The 24,722-nt window shown below is 43.7% G+C and overlaps 1 protein-coding gene across 1 annotated transcript in view; it reads left to right on the top strand.

The window, feature by feature from the left end:
• Positions 1–21,936, top strand: part of LOC124236000 (neuronal acetylcholine receptor subunit alpha-7) — a 105,576-nt gene extending 83,640 nt beyond the window's left edge. Inside the window, exons 5-10 of the mRNA XM_046654603.1 lie at positions 6,808–6,887; positions 10,964–11,131; positions 12,406–12,600; positions 13,855–13,941; positions 16,689–16,798; positions 20,921–21,936. Of these exons, the coding sequence (XP_046510559.1) occupies positions 6,808–6,887; positions 10,964–11,131; positions 12,406–12,600; positions 13,855–13,941; positions 16,689–16,798; positions 20,921–21,439 (1,159 nt within the window). The 3' untranslated portion in view covers positions 21,440–21,936. The remainder of the gene's footprint in view (positions 1–6,807; positions 6,888–10,963; positions 11,132–12,405; positions 12,601–13,854; positions 13,942–16,688; positions 16,799–20,920) is intronic.
• Positions 21,937–24,722: the final 2,786 nt, after the last annotated feature.

Here is a 24,722-nt window from a genome sequence, read left to right as displayed (position 1 = left end):
GTGAAGTGTTTGTCAAGGCCTTTGGCACATTTTAATTGGGTTGTTTGTTTTCTTATTGTTGAGTTTTCTGAGTTTTTTCTATGTTTTGGATAACAGTCTTTATCAGGTATGTCTTTTTCAAATATCTTCTCCCAATCTGAAGCTTGCCTTTTCATCCTCTTGATCAAGGTTTTAAAAAAGAAATTTGAAAAGATGAGTTTTACAGGCAAGTTCCACCTACATACAATGTCATGTATGAATATAAATGTATAAATTTTAACTAAAATATTAACACACTAAATCTAGCAATAATTAAAAAATAAATCCTAACAGAATACAAGTTTTGTTTAACTTTAGAAAAATCCATTTATATAATTCATCCTATTAACAGAATGGAGAAAAATCATATGATTATCGTGGTAGTTGGAGAAAAATCAATTGATAGTATTTAACAGCAATTTATGAAGCAGAAGAAAACTTACCTAACCTGATGTAAGGTCTTTACCAAAAGCTCGTTTAATGCTGAATCATTAGAAGTTTCTATATGTGGAATAAAATATGGATAGCCATTGTCATCACGCTTAAAAAAATCTTAATGGTATGAATTTAAGTAGCAAGAAAAGTAAAAGAATAAAATATTAAGGATTAGAAAGGAATAAACTAAATTACCATCATTCATAGACTATATGAGTTTTTTCTATTAAAAAAAACCCTTAGACACTATCTAGACTAAATATATTGGATACAAGTATAAAAATATCAAATGTATTTCTTTACTCTTGCAAGACAAACAGTAAATGTAATTAAACAAATTTAATTTCCAATATGTGTAGGTGTTAAAAAGTAGCAACAGATAAATCTAAGAAAGACCAAAATAAATGATGAGTTGTATCATATTTATTTCTGGGAAAACTCAATACTGTAAAGATGTCAAGTTTTCCCAAACTACTCTATAAATTTAATGTGATTCCAACTAAAGTCTCAACAGGGTCTTTGTGGGACTGGAGAAGAGGATCCTAAAATTTACAATGATGAATGAAGGGTTAAGGAGAGCTAAGACAATTCTTAAACGAAAGAACAAAGTTGGGGGACTTACTCTGCCAACTACCGATATTTCCATTATGTTGTATTGATTAGGAGGATGTTGTGCTGGGTCAGGGATAGTCATGTAGCTCAAGAAACGCAATAGGGAGCGCAGACACTTGGTACATGCTGTGATAACGTTATCCTGTCTTATTTATTACATTGTTACAATCCATCCAATGTTACATACAATTTTTCTGGTAACATCCATGTTATATGCAATTAAAACACATAAATTGGTGGATAAAGGGCCTTGAATGGATTCCTGTGGAAGCCTCTGGCTGATGCCAGCTGTCTGCCTCCCAGGATCTCTGACAGGTAGAAATGACCATGAAATTTCCGTTCTGCTCAAGACGTTTTGGACATGGACTGTGACAGGCCACATTGCTGGTTTCAGACCCTTAACATTTTAGAATAAACTTCAGAACTAAATCAAAATATCCAGAAAGAGGACTTATTACTCTCTTTTGAAACAAAATTTGTCTATTCTAAACATACTTTTTTCCCACTGAAATCAAGGCACACCCTGTATCAGTGGTGTCTTAACATGTGATTGGCAGCTTTTTTTTTTTTTGCCTTCTTGAGAGATTTAAAATAAGTGACACCTTAGATCCACTGTCTTTTGAGATAGATAACTTCTTCTTTTCTACTCATTTACTTTGTTACCCTCCAATATTTTAAATTTTATTATTTCTTTATTGAAATATAATTGACATGTAACATTGTGTAAGTTGGCACTGTACACCGTGTTGAGTTAATACACGTATATATTGCAGTGTTGTTACCACCATGGCATTAGATAACACCTTTATCGTGATACATAATCGTTAGTTTTTTTGTGTACTGAGAACAGTTAAGATCACTTTCATCTTTTCTGCTCTTCCCTCTCACTGTCTTTCAAGGTTGATGTGAGCTCGGAGGTAAGGGGACTGACTACACGTGACACCTTATCAGTTAGAGTCCTTATGAGCCAACATATAGTGTCCTCTCTGCAGCAGCACAGTGTACCTAGATCTTTTTTTTCTAATTCTTCGGCATTACCTGGACGCAGTCTCATTTGGTGAGCATATGTCCTGTAGGACTTAGTATTTCTGGCCTTCGTCAATGGCTGGCTGCCCTGTTCTCTCTCAGGGCGCTGACAGCTGGACTCTGGAGCCAGAGGACTCTGTCTTTGAGGGTGACACAGTCACTTTCTCGTGCTTGCCTTAGGGTTGAGCCCCTCCATGCTTGGTGATGGGAGTTAGTGCTGCAGGGCCAGCTGAGCAGGAGGCTGTACCAAGGCTGGGATCAGAGGTCTCTGCTCCCAGGGGTGGGACCAGGCACTATGTGAGACCCCAAAGGATGGGAACAGGGAGAAAACTAAGACCAGACCCTTAGGGTTGACCTGTGTCCTGTGGGTTCTGCCTGCCTATGCCATCACTGACATCAAAAAGCACAGCTTGTCATCCCATAAGTATTGGGCCCCTGGGTCCTGCTGGCACTGCCACCCTCAGTTTGCTCCCAAGCCCCCATTCTAACCTTACTGCTTGGGCCAGCACCTCACTCACCCTTTGGTCCAGGCAAACCATATCTTTCATGAGGCCTCCCTCATTCCAGTTTATCTCTGGACATGTGATTAGACCATGCCCTCTGCTAGGACGTGTCCACCTTCTTTTCTTCTTGAACTTTTTCAAGAGTTCTGCCCATCTTTAATGACTGTCCAGATCCCCTCTTCTCCTGACCACCCCACTAAGGACATAGGACCTGCACCCTGGAATATATGAGTTAAATATCCCTCCTCTCCATGGGCAAGGCCCCATTTCCTTTGTCAACCATCTGTGGTGGGGGTGGGTCCAGAGCTTTCCTCACACTAAGACCAAGCTCATCTGTCCATCACTGGCTGGACAAGGACCGAAGCAGCTAGAGAGAGGAGCTCTTGAAGGAAGTGAAAAAGCCATGTGCTTGTGTCGTCAAGACCTCTGAGGGTACCTATCAGAGTCAAGAAAAAATACACATATTAGACTGTTTTCTAACTGTTTAATACAGAAAGTTTCAAATGCACACCAGAGCAGAAAAAGCAGTGAACTGAGTCCTGTGGATGTACCCAGCTTCCATGGTTTTCAGCATCTACTGGCTGCAGGGCTGCATCATCATGAGGCCTCAAGGTCACAGTCTGCTGGCACCCGTTGGACATCACTATGTGTGCACGGTGCCAGGTCGTGTGGCCACCAGTACTCCTATGTCATCCTCCAGGCCCTTGCAGTGGTATTGGCCACTCACGTTTCACAGGGACTTCATCCCCTGCCTGTTTTCAGACACAGTTTTTAGCAAGAGGGCCCTTTTCCATACAAATCGTGTCTCCAATCCTAATGGTCAAAACAGATAAAGTGATATTAGTACACATTTATTACAAGAGTTTACTTTGGTATCATTTATGTATAAAATTAATTTACTAATGGGAAAGAACCCTAAAACTGCCATAATGGGTAGTAAGATTTGAATTTTGATAATGATGACAATTTTACAGTACGATTTACCTCAATATTCTGTTTTGGTTGAACCGTATTCAGAAATCACTGGATCACACAGGTAAGCCATTGTTAATGGTGACAGATTTTTATCTTATTTTTACCCGTTCGCCTTATGATTTCGAGTCTCTTCAATTAAATTGATCCAAATGCGTGGAGGAAGAGCTTGGAGGAATTGTGTTCTTTTTTTCTTCCAGAATTGAATCACTGATCTAACAGATGGTCATAGTCTTTATTATAAATATGAAGATCAGACAAGAAGAAACACAAACTTAAAATAAGCAAAACTGTGCTTATCCTGTGCCATGCTTTCTGGTGTTGCTGCTACAGTGGTGGGAACATGTGCCAAGTCAGGTGCAGTTTCTGTGCTAAAGTTACAGGCACGATTGTGAATTCTGTAAAAGAGCAGTGCAAAACTGCAGTCTTCCTGGTGACTCACAAGAGGTTCAGATACATGCACGTTCATGGCAAGAGACGTTTGAGCTTTAACTTCCACCTGAAGAGGAGTTAAATGGGCCACATGAATTGATACATTGGTAGTCTCTGAAGAGTTCCAATTTTGTAAATAGTCATTTGAGTGTGTTTGGACTTTTATGAGTTTTTAAAATACAGTGGAAAAAATATTAGAATCAAATGTTTGCAGAAACCCTGAAGCAGTTCCAGCGGACCTCAGCGTTCCAGAGAACCTGATTTGAAAGATCATGATACTATCCAAAGCAAGTGTGTGAAGGTCCATGTTTTCAGCTGTTTGGTTCCCAGTCACTGTTTATGTGACTCATTAAGACAGTTGGGTACAGACTACAGTCAAGCATTGAATATTTACATCTTGAGCCTACCTCCACCTCTCTCTCCCTGGGTGTGCTTAGAAGTAAGGGGGTGGATGTGTCCTTCTGCATTTCAAAGGATTTTCCTTTTATGACAGCTCAGTCTCCCTCCCTTCCTTCTTCCTTTAAGCTTCATCACATTTTTGTTTCATATTTAAACCATGCCTTTCTTGTAAAATTTTTTCCTGGAATTCCTGATTGCCTTTTTTCTTACTTATTAGTATATTTTTAAAAACAATCTGTCTTTAATCAAATCCATGGTGTTTTCTAGCTTGTTATTTCTTCCCTCCATTGCTCTGACTTCACTCCCCTCTCCTCAGAGATGCCTCATATCTTGCTGTAATATGGACCCCCTCTTTGTAGGTCCACTACAGAGCTCATCATGGAAATCCCTTTTTCTGGATCTCCGGGTTTAGTCTAAAAGTTAATTTCTTCTTTCTCAGTATTCACCCTCATTTTTCTGGAGCTCATCCTCAAGTCCATGACCAAGAAAATATATGTGGGAAACAAGCTCCCTGAAGCCTTAATATTCTGGAAAATGCCTTTCTTTGCCTTCAGGCTTGAGTGGTTTCTTTCAGCTCTAAAATTTCTGTATGTAATTTCAGTAATTCCCTCCCTCCAGCTCTTCCATTGTCTCTGGAGCTTCTGTCTCTGGCCTTGTGCTCTGAGGCATTCATCATTTCTGTGCTACATTTCACCTCTGTCATTCTTATCACAACTCCCACCCATTTATAAAAATTTATTTCACAAATCATATTTTTAACTTCCATATTGCTCTTTGTTTTTCTAAATGAAATGTTCTCTTGAATGTTTCTGAGAATATTAACTTAAGAAGTAGCTTTTCATTCCTTTCATTGATTGTTTCTTCTTGGAACTTTTTTTTGTGTCTAGATCCTTGATTGTGTCTCTCATGCTGAAGGCTGTTCTCAAACATCTCATGCTTCTGAGGTTCCCATTCAGAGGACCTCAGAAATAGAAAAGGCTGCCTGAGGCTCTGGAGAAGTGGGCAGCCCCGACCAGAGGTCCCCCAGTTGCTGAAATGAGGGGAACTTGACTCTGTGGTGCTACCACCTTGACTGGCTGCCTACAAGTTTTCTTGAGGCATGTATTTTTATTTACATGTAGGGCTGTTTTTTAAGGATACCCAGGATTTGTTTTAATCAGGTGTAGTAAGACATGCGGACATGGAAATGACTGTCATGAAGGGAAAAGATTTTACTTCTGGTTCCGTAGAAACAGGAGGCACAGCTTGCCAGGCGAGGCCACATCGGGAAGCACCGGAGTCGGTCAGGAGGTAGAAGGAGTGAGAGGGAAACGTGGGCAAGAGCCTTTATTGTGGTTCCACAAGAAGGAACAGGTGAAGTCGGGTACACAGGGTTAAGATTGGCTAGTGGGAATGATTTCAGTGGGCTCTGGGGCATAGGGGCTGTCCCTAGTTGCCTGTACCTGGCCCTGGGGTGATTAGGGCAGATGGATGGTGGCCCAGACTGTGAGAACCCCATGGAGGAGGTGGTTGGGTGGTTGGAGTATGGGCTCTGGATGGGTTGGTTTGTATTTGACAGGCGTGCTCCTGAGAGAGTTGTTTACTATCTCTAGGAATTGCCTAACCTGGGTGGGTGAGGGGACAGTCCCTCCAGGGTGAGCAAAGGCCCCAGATGACAAAGTGTCAGAATACAGAAAATAAAAGACATGGGTACTAAGGGCTGTTGCTCTTGGTTTTTTTTCTTCCTTTTTTGTGTCCTCCGCCTTTATTCAAAATGGTCACTTCTGGCTACAGTAGGTTCTAAACCTGGGCAGGGGAGTTGGGATAAGGTGCATTCATCTAAAACTCGTACCTAATTCTGCTCTCTCCACCTATCTTCCTTCCCATCGTTGCTAATCAGGGAGCCCAGTACCCCTCAGCGGCTCTGCTGGCACCCAGCCCCTTCCTGCCCCTTTCATCTTCAGTCACTCAGGATGTATTTGTTAAGCACCACCCAAGCCGTGGGCCCATTCAAGAGGCTGGGACTAGAGCGTTGAACACAGTGGGTAGAAATCCTGCCCTCGTGGGGCTGCTAGAGTGGCCATGTGCTTCCACCCACTCTGTATCTCCTACAAATCGACTGAAATTTCTCATCTGCTGATGTCTTCCTAAATTGTCTTCAGGTTTTGTTTTTTGTTAAGAACTTTGTTTTATATGCATATGAAAAAAATCACAGTTCCTGAGCAGTGGGGTGGACACTGGCCAATTCCAATCTGTGTCTGAGAAGACCTCCCAGGTCAACTGCAGCTGATACTCTCAGATCAGTGCTGACCCAACCATGAACAAGAACCCCTCTCAAAGCTGCTCAGACTGTGGTGACAACAGACCTAAGGGCACCAGGAAATCCACCGCCTGGCAGTGCTGGCTTACAGAATCCTTTTCCTGTTTCCAGTGCTGATGAGCGATTTGATGCCACATTCCACACCAACGTGTTAGTGAATTCTTCTGGGCATTGCCAGTACCTCCCTCCAGGTAAGATCCACATCCTTTGTCCTCCTAAATTAGATAGTTTAAGCCAGGTCAGAGTACTAGTCTGGACAGTGCTTACATGAGCAGTGGGCCGGCTTGGTGTTCTGGGCATCCTTTGCGTCTGTTCACACCCACCTCCTCCTGCTTTCTTCTCTCTGCTTACCCATATTTCCTGAATGTGACAATGACATCTTCATCCTTTTTGTCTTGGGGTCATGGCTCAAGCTGTCTCTGTCAACACATGGCATTTGTTCTTATTTTCTGCCATACATTCTTTAAAGGAAATCCACAACTAAAGCAAATCTCCCTCGTCAGGTAGTTTCTTGCTTTCCTTGCACCCTGCAAGGCAAACACCTCCATGCCATTTATTCCTCCATTTCAGTGCACCATTTTCCTTCCCCCCAGATTGGGTATCTTGGCAGGTGCTGTTCTCCCTGTGTTGGGGGTGAGATGTTGAACTTGCTGGGCTGGTTTCTTGAGTGTGTGCATTAAAGAGCATGGGATGTTTGACACAAGATTAAGTGGTTTCAAAGGAGGGTTCATTAGTCACTTATTCCTGAATGAGCTTCTCTCCTCCTTCTCAACCAGTTGATGGTTAACTGTTTCCTGGGATTGATTCTTTTCCTACCAGCCCATCATTTCTGTGGATTCACAGGGTGCCAGGCTGCTCAGTGAGTAGTCCACACTTGGGAAACAGGCTTTATAGCCTTGAGTCACATGGATATTAACAGGTTTTAAAAAAGCTTTTAGATGATTTTTTACATTTTCTTTTCCAGGATTATCTCCCCCGCTGCAACTGTTTGGTTTAACTTCCTGCTCCCAGGCAATCTGCAACCACCCCCACCTTGCCACCAATACACACAAAAACACGCCTCTCTCTCCAGCAGTCAGCCGCAGTCTCACGCCTTCTGATTCCTCTCACAGCACACAGGACAGTTGACTGCCTTCTAGGTCATTGTTTATATGCTTGTCCTTGTTAGCACATGAAAGCATCCCATGGACAGAGTCTGTATTTACTCCCTTAGAATCACCACTCATCAACCAGGTACCTGACCCACATGATGAATGAATGAATGAGTGAGTCCTCAACCTGTCAAGGCAGATACTTCCCAATAATGTTTGTATAGATTGAAGAACTCCAGATTTTCAGGTTTTCTATCTTAAAGCATGTGCTTCCTTGCTACTTTTCCAGCCCTTTCTCCCTTCCCCCAGGCCACACATGCTTCTTCCTAACAGGTGGCCCCTTGCAGCCTGGGGCTGTAGAATGTGTCATCCATCACACATACATTTTCTTTTCATAAGGCCTGTAAGTTGCAGCTTCTGTTATGAAGGCTAATGACCCCCAGTCATCAGGGTAGGAGAATATGTTGCTGCAGATTGTTTTGAAACTTGAGGCTATTTTCAGCTCCAGGAGGACCGCTTCTGACCGCTGAGCTGTCTGTGTGCAGCAGCCCCCTCTGGGGTTCTGTTCCTGTATCCTGGCCTCCATGGCCCCTGTAGCCTGATCAGGACAGGACACACTTTACTGTGACCCTGGGAGTTTCCGTTGCATTGGCAGGGGCAGCATGGAGCTGTCTGCCCTGGGGGTGGTGCAGAACTGATCTGGGATCCAGCTGTGCCCATGCAACTAAGCACAGGCAAAAAGAATGTTTCAGGTATAAGCTAGGAAATAGAAACTTGATTAGGAAATGACTTTTTTTCCATTTCATATTTTTATTTTTAACAGCTTTATTTTGGTGCAATTCACCCATTTTAAGTGCATGATTCAATGATTTTAGTAAATTCACAGAGTTGTGCCACCATTACCACAATCTAGTTTTAGAACACTTTCTATCACCCTGGAAAAATCCCTTTTGCCTGTCTGCAGTTAATCTCCACCCTCACTGCTAGCCCCAGGCAACCACTGATCTGCTTTCTGTCTCTGGCTTCTCTTCCTCTGGTCATTTGATAGAAATGGAATAATACAGTTATGGAGTTAGATTTTCTAGAAGCAATATGGGTTTGGGGGGACCCAGCCCATTAATGGGAGGGCAGTGTTTATAATGACTTCCTGATTCTGATGAATGCTGGATATAATGCTGCAGATCATATTTAAGAAACTTGAGGGGCAGGAAGTTTTCTGTCCTTTCCCAACTTGGCTCTGGGGAGGGGGTGTGTGTTTGCAAGGCTTCTGAGTCCCTTCTTCCATTCATTCTTTCTTTAATTGCATGGCAGAAATTCACAGAGCGCCTGCCCTGCCCCCACAAGCACTGGAACCCTTAGCTATTTGTGCCTTCCAATCCTTCTCTGGGCAGAAAGGAGTAGACGGGCATAAATACTGGAATGGGTTCATCTGGTCCCTTCTTGGTGACCTTCTAGGAAATTCACTTCCATCTTGTCCTAGTCTTGGAGTCACTCTTTTCAGTGGAAACTCTTTGTGTCCAAGCACTATTTCTTCATCTTAAACCTACCAGTCCTTGTTTTGTTCTCAATCTAGAATTCAGACTAGTTAAAATTTTCCTCTACATGTATTTCTGGATAACAAATGTTTTCTCAATTTTTAACCTAAGGAAAATGCCCACCATGTTCCATAGCGAACACACACACACACACACACACACACATGTACACACGCACTTTTCAGATTTTGTTTCAAAGCTCTCCATTATTTTTGTTAACTCTGAGATTTTTTTTTACATTCATTACTTTTCTCCTATTATTTAGAGTGTGAAGATGTGCATGCATGGTAAGAGCAAGTTTACAGAACTTCTGATTTTCACAGAAATCGTTCAGAACAGTCTGCAACAGAGCATGTCAGTGTTGTCTTTGAATTTTAAAAGGCAGTGAAGTTTCAGCTGAGCTTCTTTTCAGAGATTTTTCAAAAAAGACCCACCTTGTTCTGGACAGGTCTAGCTGTAGTTTGGAGAATCAGGACAAGCAGAAGTCCTTTGTGGTGACACCCAGTCCAGAGGACCTTGTGCCCACATTGCCTCCTCTGGAAGGGAGCATAAGTGGGCCAGAAAGATGTGTGCACAAAGCACCGCTCAAGAACACATGCAGACCATCATCAATAATGTATCATTTAACTCGCCAATCTTTTATCATGCTAACAAACATTTTACTCCATGAAGATTAGGCACTGCATCTTAGGAACAGCCTTTGACGATAGAGAACAAAGGACTGCCATGTATTTATTTATGTAAATGATCTTCCCAGCTCTATTGAGGTATAACTGACAAAATTATAATATTCTTAAAGAGTAGAACATGATGATTTAATATACATATACATTGTGAAATTATTTCCACAGTCAAGTTAATTAAGATACCTATCACCTCACATAGTTACATTTTGTGTGTGTGTGTGTGTGTATGAGCACTCTTAAGAGCTACTCCTCGTCAACTTTCAAGTAAACAGTATTATTAACTACAGTCACCATGCTGCACATTAGATCCTTGGAACTTATCTGCTTATAACTGAAAGTTCATACCTTTTTACCAGCCTCTCTCCACTTCCCCCACACCCTAGCCCATCAACCACCATTCTACTCTTTGTTTCTTTGAGTTCAACTTTTTTTTGTCTTCAGATTCTACATCCAAGTAATACCATACAGTATTTGCCTTTCTCTGTCTGGCCTAGTTCACTTAGCAAAATGCCCTCCAGGTTCATCCATGTTGTTGCAAATAGCAGGATTTCTTTATTTTTTAAGGCTTAATAATATTCCATTGAATGTGTATGTGTGTGTGTGTGTGTGTGTGATTAATACGTATACTTTTCTTTATCCATTCATCCGTTGATGAACACTTAGTTTACTTAGGTTGTTTCCATATCTTGGCTATTATAAATAATGCTGCAGTGAACATGGGAGTGCAGCCATCTCTTTAGATAATGATTTCATTTCCCTTGGATATATCCCTAGAAGTGGGATCACTGGATCATATGGTAGTTCTATTTTTAATTTTTGGAGGAGCCTCCATACTATTTCCATAATGGCCTCACCAATTTACATTCCCACAAGCAGTGTGAGACGACTGTGTATTTAAAGCACATCTCAGTCAGCTTCCATTTTGGTCTCCTGACTGTTCCCATTGCCCACATAGGCATATTCAAGAGCTCCTGCTACATTGACGTGCGCTGGTTCCCCTTTGATGTGCAGCACTGCAAACTGAAGTTTGGGTCCTGGTCTTATGGAGGGTGGTCCTTGGATCTACAGATGCAGGAAGCGGATATCAGCAGCTATATCCCAAATGGAGAATGGGACCTTGTGGGTAAGCCCAGCAAAGACGTGAGACCAGCAGCCTAGAAAAAAGCTGCGTTATTCCTGCGCCAGGTTAAAGTCTGGGATTTTCCACTCTGCTTTTCAGTGTGAGCATTTATTGAACCTTGCAGCATTCTCCATAATTTTCTGAGAGCTATAGGATGAGAAAGAAAAAACAATTAGAAAATTCAGTGCTTTCCATGAGGAACTTGTGGTTATGCACATTTAAACACAAGTCAGTGCTATTAAAAGCATCGCTACATCATTCGAATCTGCTTGATTCCTAACGTCAGGTTGGTCAGCAAATTACAGGTGGTGGGAACCTATCTATATTTGATGATTTTAAATAGAAAAACAATAATTACATTCATAGTGGGGTGAAGTTTGCAATGCATTACTTATAATCATGGTGTCTTAGTCCATTTGGGCTGCTATAACAGAATACCATAGGCTGGGTGGCTTATAAACAACAGACATTTATTTCTCATCGTTCTGGAGGCTGGAAAGTCCAAGATCAAGGCGCTGGCAGGCTGGGTATCTGGTGAGGGCTCACTTCCTGGTTCATATATGGCTGTCTTCTGGCTGTGTCCTCACATGGCAGAAGGGACTAGGCAGCACTCTGAAGCCTCCTTTATAAGGACAATAATCCCATTCATGAGAGCTCCCCTTTGTGACCTAAGCACCTCCCCAAAGACCCACCTCCTAATACTATCACCTTGGGTGTTAGGATTTCAACATCTATGTCCCCCCAAAATGAATTTTGGAGAGACAAAAACATTCAGCCTATAGCACATGTAATTCCAATCCATCAAAAAAATATCTGCCAATTTGTTCAAATATTACTAAAATACCCTTAAATAACTATAATAAACCAGAAAGTGCTTATTCGAACAATGATTACTCAATTTTTTAGCACTTAGCAAACTCCATGGCTATGTTTACATGCTATATCCATTAAAATGAACAAATGGGGGCTGGCCCAGTGGCATAGCAGTTGAGTTCGCATGTTCCGCTTCGGCAGCCTGGGGTTCATGGGTTTGGATCCTGGGTGTGGACATGGCACCGCTTGGGAAGCCATGCTTTGGTAGGTGTCCCACATATAAAGTAGAGGAAGATGGGTACGAATGTTATCTCAGGGCCAGTCTTCCTCAGCAAAAAGAGGAGGATTGGCAGCAGATGTGAGCTCAGGGCTAATCTTCCTCAAAAAAAAAAAAAGAAGAAAAATGAATAAACAGGGTGATTTTATTCAAACAACAGCCTCCTTTTCTCCCCCTTCCCATGGAGGAATCCCGGGTAAGAGAAGTGAGAAGTTCTATGAGTGCTGCAAAGAGCCATACCCAGACGTCACCTTCACAGTGACCATTCGCCGCAGGACTCTCTACTACGGCCTCAACCTGCTCATCCCTTGTGTGCTCATCTCAGCCTTGGCCCTCCTCGTCTTCTTGCTCCCTGCAGACTCTGGAGAGAAAATCTCGCTTGGTAAGTGCCTGGACCTGTGGAGGGAGTTTGGGATGGCTGGAGGGCCCTGCCTTGAGGTCAGCTCTCTAGGGCTCACTGTGGACAGCAGAGGGGCACGTCAGGGCTCCGGGTGTGGAGATATTGCAGGGACTGCTTAGTGCCTCACACACTGACCTCCCAGCTGAGGGCATCTCCCTGCCACCACAGGCTCCTGATTTAGGCTCTGCTGGATGGCCATGCCCTCCTGAGATGCCAATAGGATCCTCTGATTCCACACAGAGGATGAGAACATCAAAGAAGGGATCAGTTCTCCTCTGGGGGCCTGTGCTTTCTGCCTTCCTGCCACCCACCCTGTTCCTTGGTGGCAACGAACCAGCATCGTTGTGGACAAGAAATAGTATCAACCTGCACTTGTATATTGCCTCACAGGGCGTAATTCCTTATGATCATCCAATAGCAAGATAAGAAAACTCAGATTTAGAATGGTGAAATGAGTTTCTCAACATCTCACAGAGTTTCTAATGATGATATTTAGTACCTGAAGAAGTCATTCTCAGGGCCAGACCAGTGGCACAGTAGTTAAGTTCACACCTTGCTTCAGTGGCCCAGGGTTCGCTGGTTCGGATCCTGGGTGCAGACTTACGTACCGCTTATCAAGCCATGCTGCGGCAGGCATCCCACTTATAGAAAATAGAGAAAGATGGGCACAGATGTTAGCTCATGGCTGATCTTCCTCAGCAAAAAGAGGAGGATTGGTGGCAGATGTTAGCTCAGGGCTAGTCTTCCTCAAAAACAGAAAAGAAACGAAAAAAAGAAATCATTCTCAAACAACTATCTTCTGATTCTGAGGCTCGGGCATGTTAAATGACTTATCCAAGGTCATGCAGCTAGTAAGTAGCAGAGTCAAGACTGGATGCCAGGCCTTTGGACTGCATGTTTTCTTTTTCTTGCTACATCAAACTACCTCTCAATACTAACATAATAAAGAAAATGAGAGAGACTAGTACTAAGTTCAATAATTCATTTTGTGTTGTTCTAAAAGTCTGGCTCCTAAACCTGTCTCCACCAGGGACTCTGATAATGACATGGACTGTTCCCAGAAAAATGCCCATGCCCATATGTACGAAAACCATGCATTCAGTTTCAGGAAAGCCACAGACCCCCGCCCCCAATGCCTCCCTATTTCTCTGAATCTCAGGTTAGGAACCCAGTTAGATGGACTTTAGGCCCCATCACCTGTTCTGTCTCAGGCGCTGCTGTGTGTTTGTGTTTCAGGAATAACAGTTTTACTGTCTCTTACTGTCTTCATGCTGCTGGTGGCTGAGATTATGCCTGCAACATCTGACTCAGTGCCCTTGATAGGTAAGGCAAGAGTCGGGCTCCTCTGAAAGACATAGGCTTAGAGAATGCTCAGGACTTCCTAGCACAGGCACGGAGCAGAAACGCGTCCTCTGGGGCCCTGGAGAGCGTCAGTTTTTGGAGAAATGCAGAGCCCCATTTTCTGCTGTGAGGATATGACTTGCTTTAACTATTCAGAGTGATCCATGGCTTCTGCTCACCTGGGCACGTGTAAGGAGAATGGAGAGTCCAGTTTTGTGGTTTGGCTGCAAGGTGCAGAAATGCCCCCTTCCTCCCCTAATTCTCCCCCTCATGCTTGTTATGAGGCCAAAGATTTTACCACTAGAGATTCGTTATTTTCATTTGTCATTGTTTTTCCACAAATCCTTTGCTAACATGGGAGGAACACACACTTTAACTCTTAGCCATTGTTTTCTGAGATAACTCAATGTCTCTGTATAAAGTTCAAGCATGTGAGGAGATGTGAAGAGGACAAATACGTTTTGGCCAGGACAGATGTAAGGCATGGCGTTCTGCCCAGGGAGGGACGACAGAAACAGGGGACAGCATCACTTGTTGCCATGTGCCGCCCTGGATTGGAACAAGTAGGAGCATGTGCAGGGGTGCTCAATGGTGTAGTGGTTAGGATCCAGCACTCTCACCACTGAAGGCAGGGTTCTGTTCCTGATTAGGGAGCAGACCTCTAAGCCAGTTGTGAGGACCGGAAGCAAACATCTCCCAATGGATATTAGGTTTAATATGGAAGTCCCCCTCCCATTTGGTGGTGGTCAGCCTCAGGAATGCAGTCTGTTATTGCTCCTGTTGGCCCATGCTACCTAAAGGCTGTCCTGTGTAGTTAACTAAGGATGGGTAGGAATGGGGGAGTCTTACATGGATACCCTTAGGCTTCACAAACTAAGAAACCAAGGTCCTTTGTGTCGAACTCCCTGTATGTGTAATACTTTTGCCAGAGAGACTGTTGGTATGAAAAACGTTTGTGGGTGTCATACTTCTCTTACTACCATCCAGAGAGTGAGGAACTACCTTTCAGTTTGATGGTCTGACCCATTCTTTCTACCTTCCAACACAATGCTGCCAATAGAGACTGACAGCAGAAAGCATCATTAATGGGGCAGTCGGCTGGCCCTGCCTTGACTGGTGAACCCGCTGGGAGAGCCTAGGTTGATGCATAGCTTTCGTCTAGAAGGATGGGATGCTGTTGGTCTCCGACCTGTGGTGTTGGGATTTCAGGGTGTCCATTGACCCTGGATCCTTCCATAGGTCATTGCATTAGTCTGCTAGGACTGCCATAATCAAATTCCACAGACTGGGTGGCTTACAGAACACAAATTTATTTGTTCACAGTTCTGGAAGCTAGAAATCCAAGATCAAGGTGTTGGCAGGTTTGGTTTCTCCTGAGGCCTCCCTCCTTGGCTTGTAGATGGACACCCTCTCGTCGTGTCCTCACTTGGTCTTTCCTCTCTTTGGGCATCCCTGGTGTCTCTCTGTGTGTCCAAAGTTCCTCTTCTTATAAGGACACCAGTCAGACTAGATCAGGCCCCACTCTGACGACCTTATTTTAACTTAATAATCTCTTTAATGGCCCATCTCCAATGCAGTCACATTCTGAGGTGCTGGGGTTAGAGCTTCAACATGAATTTTAGGAGGACACGATTAAACCATAACAGTCATGGTTTGGTTCACTTTCCTTCTCCTTCTTGGAGGTCCCTGATGCGAACTTGAAGTCTCAAATATCCACCTCTGCTAGCTCCTCGCAGGTACCTCTTTGTCTCCATGGGAGAGCAGTGAGTTCCTGCCTGCCTGGAGAGCAGGAGGTGTTCTTAACCAGGTGTGTGGCCGTACACTTAGCCTCTGTGCCAGGATGCTTTCTGCTTAGAGCTCAGGCCCCTTGGGCAGACAGACACACTGAGGGTTTAATAGAGTTGCGAGTTAAAGAACACCTTCCCTGTGCCAGGCTTTCTCCTAGACCTTTGGCCCATATAATTGCTAATTCCTGCACGAATCCTACATTTCCATCCCTGGTGTACTGCTGAAGAACCTGAGGCCCAGAGAGGCAGAGCAGCCTGTCGAAACTCACAGATGGCAGCCAGTGGACCCCAGGGTGGGGAACTCTTTCAGATGTTCCATGCTCCTTCTCACCTGGGCCAAGGTAGAGTAATACCTCCTTGCCCATCAGAGCTGAAGCTGATATTCTTAGCCTGAAAAGTCACTGCTGCTAACCTCTTCCTCAGGCTGGACAACTAGCACCCCCTGGTGTTTCTTGATAAAAGGGGCCAGACGCATTTTCCACAATGGTAGCCTAAATGTCCAGGCCTTATAAGACAGCCAGGTGATGCGCAAGTTTGTCCTTGTTACACCCCTGGAGCACATCTGTGGCCCTTAGTCATCATGATGGTGACCATATCCTCAAATCCAGGTGTTTTCAGTTCTGATAACGATCCATGTGCTTTCTCTTGGGAACAAGATTATCACTGTCCTGAGAGGCCTGTTAAGTCTCAGTGAAGGAGGAGGCAGACAGAGTCCATGAAAGTGCAGTGAGCTAGGCAAGGCTACTCACCAGGATGGGATAGAAAGGCAGATCTCTGTGCTCTGTGCTGGCCTCTGCCTACTGGTCTGTGGGCGGGGGACTGCAGGCCAGAAGCAGCCCTGCCCTGCTTTCATGCTTTGTCACCCAGTGTGGGTCTGCCCCTGCCCTGTGATGTTTGTGCCATGGAGGCCCTGGGTCTCACCTGCATCTGCTTTCTCTGCAGCCAAGTACTTCGCCAGCACCATGATCATCGTTGGCCTCTCTGTGGTCGTCACAGTGATTGTGCTGCAGTACCACCACCACGACCCCGATGGCGGCAAGATGCCCAAGTGGGTGCGTTCCTCCAACCGTCCCCAAAGGAGGCTCCACAGATGATTTATCTATTTCAAAAATCCCACAAACAGCTAGCATTCCTAAACAAATAGCTGTATTTCTTACATGACCTCACCTAGCTGCATCTCTCTCTGCATAGTAGGCAGATAGTGAGCATGCTTTTAGGGTCCTGGGCACTGGGCTTACAAACTCACATTCCAGAGCAGGACTCATACACTGACTGTTCATATATTTTGCTAGCATGGTGTTTTTAAAACTACATTTGCATCTACTCTGGATAACTGTGCAGCTGTTGTAAAGCAACGGACGAGATGAGCACACAGCCACATGGCTGGATCCTCAAAGCAGAATGAGGAATGATAAGAGTAAGACACAGAGTGAGCTATGCAAGAATATATACATTCAGTACACCTAGGAATGTAATCTAACCAAAACTTATAATGTTAAGTTTAGTAGTTACCAGTGGGGAAGAGGGATGGGATAAAAGAAAATGAATGAAAAATTAATGATTGATTATAATAGTGTGTCGTCTTAGTCTAGGCCACACCTGCCTAGTGCCTTGTGATGTTTGCTGATGCTTGCCCACCCATTTCTTCAGAGTCCTTCAGAGTCCAGGTTCCGAAGCTCTACAACCACCCTCACCTGACACTCAGGAAACCTCGATTAGGGCCGAGCAGGGCCTGGGCTTTCCTCACCTCCCTGTGGTGTAACAAAACCTGGAACAGGGGAGGGCTGCCTCTGCCCTGCCTCTTACTTGGGCCCTGCAGACCTTCCCGTCTTCCTGTCCAGAGCATGTGGCCTGGGGACCACTGGGAGCTAAAGAAACCCTTTCATGCCAAAATGAGCCTGTCTTTGGAGACCCATAACCTTGCATCCAAGTTCAGAAGGGAGTCCAGGCCTCACCAGCAAGCTAAGCGCAGCTGCAGGATGAAAGATGCATTTCCTCAACCTCCAGGAACAGGGAATTCCTAGGCCTTCTAAAAAATATTCATTGTGGGATAATTTACAGTTACCTAAGAGTTAACTTAGGAAAGACCGCTTTAAAAAAAAAAAATTGGCTTTACAAAGTTACTGTGTCCCCTTGGGTTCTTTTCCATGGCGAGTTCTTAAATTTAATAAGGACTCTCTCTCTCATAGCTCCTTGCATCAGCAGTAGAGTGAGCTCCCCAAAATGGTGCCACCTCCCACACAGGTCACATCTCTTCAGTGCATGGGCTTGTTTTGAGAAACCCCTCACCTCCTAGCTTAAAAGCTGGGACACATTTGCACACATTCATCTATGTTCTCGTCTGACTTTCTAATAATCCTGATCCACTTTCTGTCTGTCCATCTGTGTGTTTGAAATAGGTAAGACATTTACATGTTTCAAAAGTCAAAATGAAAGTACAATTTTGCATAGAGAAATCCTGCTCCCATTCCTGCCCCTCGCCCTGCTTTCACCACCAATACTGATAACCATTTTAGTTAATTCCCACTTTTTCCTTCTAGTGTTTATTTATGCAAATACAAAAGTATAAACACATCTACTCTCTTATGTTTTGAGTGATGTAAAGATAAGGGAATTAAGACATGAAGACAGAAAACCATTTTTAATGACCTGGTAGCACTTTACTGTTCCAGAAAAATCTTAATTAAGAGCATATGCTAATTATTCACCTCTCAGCACAAGAGCATCTTACAACCAGTGGCTACAAATGAAATGTGAAGCTCGGATCTCTCTCTCTCTCTCTCATTTTATATAGCACACTGCATTTTTCTTTCTTTCCATGTGTATCTGAAACATAAGCAGCCTCCAAGGAACTTTTATTATGATCTGTTGCTATGAAGAATATGCTGCTGGGTGCAGTGGCATTATGTGACATTTGCACAGCCAGAATCAAAACTATAACCTAGCAGAAGGGTCATGAGCACAGTTTGATAAGTGCCAAGAGGATAATTTCATCTTTTGAGATTCTTTAGCCTTGAAAGCTAATGATTCAGGCCATGGAATTCAAAATAGACTTAGCTTGAGATGTGCTGAAGGGATATGCAGACCCCCACGGGGAAGGAGAAGTATCAGGCACTTCTGCTCAGCACTCCATGTGCACGGCTGCCTCTGGGTTTGGACACGCTCACTGCCCAGTGTGCTCCACGGGCTCTGGCCCAGGCTTTCAGGTGCCTTCCAAGTGGGGGTTTGGACAAAGTCACTGGAGGCTTAAAGGGAACCTAGTGGACCGTTTTCCGGATGAGGCTGTGGAAGTCTAAACACGTTAGGTGACTTGCTCACTATGTGACCCTGAGCCAATTTATTAACGTCTTTGAGCCTCAGCTTCTTTATCTGTAAAATAGAAGAATTATAGTCACTTCACAAAGCCCTGAAAGGCTCAAGTGAGATGGCGTGTCTCTTGATCCACATGTGGAGGGCCACTCTCACCCAAGGATTCACATGGGACCATGTGTCCCTGCTCCTTACTGATCATGGAAAATCCTCCAGCGTCTGCAGACAGCCTTTCCAGGCTCTGGAGGTTTCCCCGTGTGATGTAGGCAGGATATAGAGTGCCACCTGCTAGGAAGAAAGGGCTATCTTTATAGCTGCAGTGAAACGGCTCTTACGCCTTCTCGTTCTTTTCATTGCCTGTCTCCAGACTGGAGAGGAACTCAGCTGGTCTACTGCAATTATCTTTGATAAAATGTCATAAATGTGGTCACCAAAAAAGTGCTGCAGATATGAACTTCACAACTTACTGCCTGTACTTACAGATGGGAGTCATGCCTGCTATGCTGCTGATGGAATTTGCCCACCATCATAAACCAAAATTAAAATGAAATCAGTATCTGGATGATTTCATGGAAAGGGCCCACTTTTCATGTACTTGTCTAAATAGGCTTGCAGGAATGCTTTTGTAAACCAGACTTGAGAACTCAAATGGCTCCCTTCTTTTCTTTAGAGGCAAAAAACAAGAAAATGATTTCTCTCTAGCGTCTTCTATGCATGCAGGTAACATAGGTTTATAAAACACTTTAGACTAGAGGTCAGCAAACTGGCCTTGCAGGCCAGATCCAGCCTACCATGTGCTTTTGCAAATAAAATTTTATTTAAAAACAGGCATGTCTGCTCCTTTGCATGCTGTCTATGGCTGATTTTGTACCATATCAGCAGAGCTGAGTAGTTGCAACAGAGCCCTATGGCCCACACAGCTAAAATATTTACTGTCTGGTCCTTTACAGAAAGTCTGCCAACCCCTGCCTCTGGCTTTTCAAATTACTTTCCCGCAAACCATCTTATTCAGTCTTCACTGCATCCTAATGAGTTGGGTTAGAGGTTCCTAAACTTTCTTGGCTCATAGCACCTTAATGTCTCAGGGTTTTTCTCGCAGAGCTCCTAGGGCAAAAGAAATACCGAACAGTTCTGTTTATTAAGTAGGTCAAAACAATTTGCTAAGTATTTATGCCTTGACAATTTAGCCCCTCTTGGCACAGCACAACCTCTTAAAACTTGCGAGCACACTACCCTTATTTGCTATTCCATGTTAACTTTCTTGGCACTTGGTTTTTATTAGAACAACTTCAGAAACCTGCTTTGCAATGATATGACATCATTGCAAGGGATGGAGTGATCTAATATTGCAGTCTGAACCCCTTAAAGCTAGAGCTTCATGCAGAGTCTGACAGATGTCACCAGGTTGCCCTTGAAAAGTTAAAATCTCTCAGCCACGCCTGTGAGTTTGCTGTGGCACACTGGGCTCCCTCACAGGGAGTTTGGTATGAGAGTCCCTGGTTACAGATGAGGAAGGATCAGAGAGGGAAAGTGACTTGCCCTGTTCACACAGCTCAGGGCTCTCTTTCCAAGACAGCCCTCTCCTCTCATGTGGCTGTCTTCCTGAGATGGCAGTGTCCCTGCCATAAAGAGGAATTCAGCTGCTTCCCTGGGTAATTTTCTGCACTGGTTTTATTCTTGCCTCACATTTGACTCAACAGTTGTAACATTAGCACTGCTTGCCTGTGTAAACTCACCTGGGAAGGAGAAGGGGCCTGTCACCCCCAGAATCCAAGAAGTAGGACTGGTAGTGTAGGATCATCTTGCTATCTGGATCCCCTGATGCACACTTCCCGGCCGCTTCTAACACTCTGTTGTTTCCTCAGACCAGAGTCATCCTTTTGAACTGGTGTGCGTGGTTCCTGCGCATGAAGAGGCCAGGGGAGGACAAGGTGCGTCCCGCCTGCCAGCACAAGCAGCGCCGCTGCAGCCTGGCTAGCGTGGAGATGAGCGCGGTGGCTGGGCCGCCGGCCACCAATGGCAACCTGCTCTACATTGGCTTCCGAGGTCTAGAAGGAGTGCACTGCGCCCCCACCCCCGACTCCGGAGTTGTGTGCGGCCGCATGGCCTGCTCACCCACGCATGACGAGCACCTGCTGCATGGCGGGCAGCCGTCCGAGGGAGACCCGGACCTGGCCAAGATCCTGGAGGAGGTCCGCTACATCGCCAACCGCTTCCGCTGCCAGGACGAGAGTGAGGCCGTCTGCAGCGAGTGGAAGTTCGCGGCCTGCGTGGTGGACCGTCTGTGCCTCATGGCCTTCTGCATCTTCACCATCATCTGCACCATTGGCATCCTGATGTCGGCTCCAAACTTCGTCGAGGCTGTGTCCAAGGACTTCGCTTAACTCGGTCCTGGTTCCCAGTGTGTAGGAAACGCACAGATCAGCGATGTTGGCTTGGGGCGAATTTGGGGTGCTAATCCCACAGCAGCATTAAATGTGAGGACTCTGATGTACGCTTGGCACTGTCAGTGATGGCGGTTACAGTTTCCTTGTTACTTTCAGTGATAGGATCTCAGCACGTTTTTGTTTAATCCTCTCCGTTGGGCTACTTGATATCCTTGGGACACCCTAAGGGCAGCAGGACCACGGAGAGGTCATTTTTCCCTTTCCCCACTGCCTGGGAAGCTCTTCAGAGAGGTCCGGGTAGCTCAGGACTGCCAGGGGAGGCCTGTACAGTTGGTCTGCATGCCTGCATGTCATTTGCCATGAAGGCCTACATGAAAATGCCACGTACGCTTTTGCCTGTGTACAAACTTAGATTGAAACTAATAATAATAATAAACCAAACTCACTAAATCCATTCAAATAATTAACTGGTGAAAGGAAACTAAACTAAACTAAAACTAAAAACCTAACTGCTGGTTTTCATTTAATTCAGTTTTTATATTTCTCTACCAAAGATGGTGGAGAGAAACAGTTTTACGCTGTTTCTACTTAAAACAAAAGAACAGACAGTTGGTCTTGTAAATTATATTTTTTCCTGCCTGATTTCTGCCAAACTATCCTGTCAAGGGAATCGGGAGGGACATAGGTGTTGTCAGTTCTGAACTAGGACCAGACCCAGTCAAGTGGGGGATTTCTGTAGATCCCAGGCAACTCTCAAGCTTCCTGTGCTTCCCCAGACACTGGGGGGCCGGTTCAGTGAGTCTGCTCTATTTTGAAAAATCCAAAGGACAGATAGAGTTCTATTAGAATTACCAGCGCAACGTATTAGCTAAATCTAAATTAAACCATCTATGTGTTTTCTGGTCTTTTTTAAATGCATTAGATGCTTCAAATGTAGTGGGGTTGATTAGTGTTAGAAATTCATGGATCTGTACAAATGCACAACATAAAGTAAAAGTATTCTATGCTTATTCTCCATGTGTCAGGGCCAGGGGGCAGAGGCCGGGACCTTTTCTGGTTCCCTGTGTGGCTGGAACTGGGGAGGGGATGGTGTGGCCGATGGCTTTCCTGGATGACAGACCAGTGGTGGTCACCAGAAGGGGCTGGCAGGCTAACAGAGGCTGCACAGCCAGTAGCTTCAGTTTCTGGCTTTTGGGAATCTGCTTCTCCACAGCTTGTCCACCCAGCTTCGTCCTAGGAAGCCAGATGAATGGGTGGATTCACTGGAGATGCATGTTTTAAAAGCAAGGAAAACTTTAATTTTAAACCGAAGTGGTGACACAATTCTCTGCTTAGATTATCTAGCTGACAACAGTCACCTTGCCTCTTCCCATTCTTCTTATTTTTTAATGAGATCGGAGGGAGACACAAGAAAATCTCTTCTCTTCTATTGTTTCATTCAGTAACTACTCAGAGCTCAAAACTACAGAAGGCTTTGAGCTCCTAGGAATCTTTACTTTCCTCTAACCCCCGAGATGGGTACATCATGAAGGAAGATTAGATTTTCAGAGCAATAGAAACTGCATACATTTCTCCAGCTGTTTATTTCGCTCATTTCTGGGTAGTGCACATGGATTTGTTTGCACTGAGGAAGATGGAGGCTTGAGCATGCTCTGTGTGTATGTGTGTGAGCACCTGTGGACGTCTTGTTTACGACAAGAAGGTTGATGAGTAAGGGCATTCCAGCATCACACCATTTGGAGCAGGGTCGTCCTCAGAGTCCGCTCGTTCTACATGGGATGGATGAACAATGCACAATATTTTCTTTCTGTTTTTTTTCTATTAAAGTGTCTTTAGAAACAAGTGGAGTGTTTTGATATATAAAGAGGATACTTCATTTCTTATTGCTATCCAAAAATTGATCCCTGCTACATTTTTGCTTTAAAAAAAAAAAACTTTGGTCTTGTATTTTATATAGAAAAACATAAGAAAAGCAAAAGTAGTTCATATTTTTACCATCCAAATAACTACTCTGCCATTTTTAAAAAAGTAAAAATAAGGAAAAGATGCACATATGGTTAGAAAAGTGTGAATGTCTAAACACAAAGGCCTCCCACGCTGTCTGTTTTTTCTTTTCATAGGGACCACCAATGAACTTCTGGGAAAAGGAGAAAAGGAAGGGAGGGAGGCAAGGAGAGGGAGGGAGGGGGCATGAAAGACATTCCTTTTCTAGCACTCATGTTATGCATGGCCTTGCTTTCTTCACTTAGTGTTTTATCTCAGAGATCTTTCCAGAACAACACATAAAGATCTACCTCATTCTTCCTAATAGCTGCTTAACATTCCATTGTTTTGGTGGACTATAATTTCTTTGATTAGTCTTTTATTAGTGAACATATAAAGCATTTCCGTTTTTTATACACAAATCTATAATTACATCCTTGTACTTACATCTTAGCATACTTTTTTTGATTATATCTTGGTATAAATTCCAACTTGGAAATGGAATTGCTGGATTTAAGGCTATATGCATTGAACATTTTGTTAGATATTGCCAGATTAGCCTCCAAAAACTGATCAGTTGATACACCTACCAAGAGTATAATGAAAGGGCTGATTTCTCAGCTTTCTCAGCACTGGGTATTATCAAACTTAATTTTTTTCCAATATGATTGGTGAAAAATGATATTACAATACTGTTCTAGTTTATTTTATTATGAGTGAAGTCAAAGATGTTTTCAAATGTTTTTTGGTAATTGCAAATTTTGTAAATTTATGTCCTTTCCACAATTTTCAATTGGGTTATTTGGCTTTTTCTTAATTTTCACACTTTGGAACCTTTCTGTCTTATGCCTTGAAAATATTTTTATTTGTTTATTATTTGTCTCTTGATGTTATTGATTTGGTTTTTTGCATATAGAAAGTTTAAAGTTTTATGTTGTCAATTTATCCATATTTTCCTTTGTAAGATCCTGGGATTTGTTTCCAGTTTTAAAAGTCCCTCCCCATTCTGAGATTATAAATAAACTTACTCATATTTTCTTCTAAATCCTTATGGTTTCATTTGTTTACCTTTATATCTTCTAACTCTCTGGAATTCATTTATTGCACAAAATGGAGGTAGAGATGCATTGTGTTCCCTCTAAACAGTTGGTCAGTTCCACCAATAAAATATATAACAGCACATTCCCATAATACAATTATAATCTTTTCTCCCATTCAAAATGCCACCTTCCTTGTAAACTAAATTCCTTTAAGTGTTTGGGTCCATTTCTGTTTCATTGATTTATCTCCCTATGAA

This window comes from Equus quagga, chromosome 2 (genome assembly GCF_021613505.1).
Source record: "Equus quagga isolate Etosha38 chromosome 2, UCLA_HA_Equagga_1.0, whole genome shotgun sequence".
Lineage (NCBI taxonomy): Eukaryota > Metazoa > Chordata > Mammalia > Perissodactyla > Equidae > Equus > Equus quagga.
Note: the sequence above shows the minus strand (reverse complement) of the source record. Positions and strands in the feature narration are given on the sequence as shown.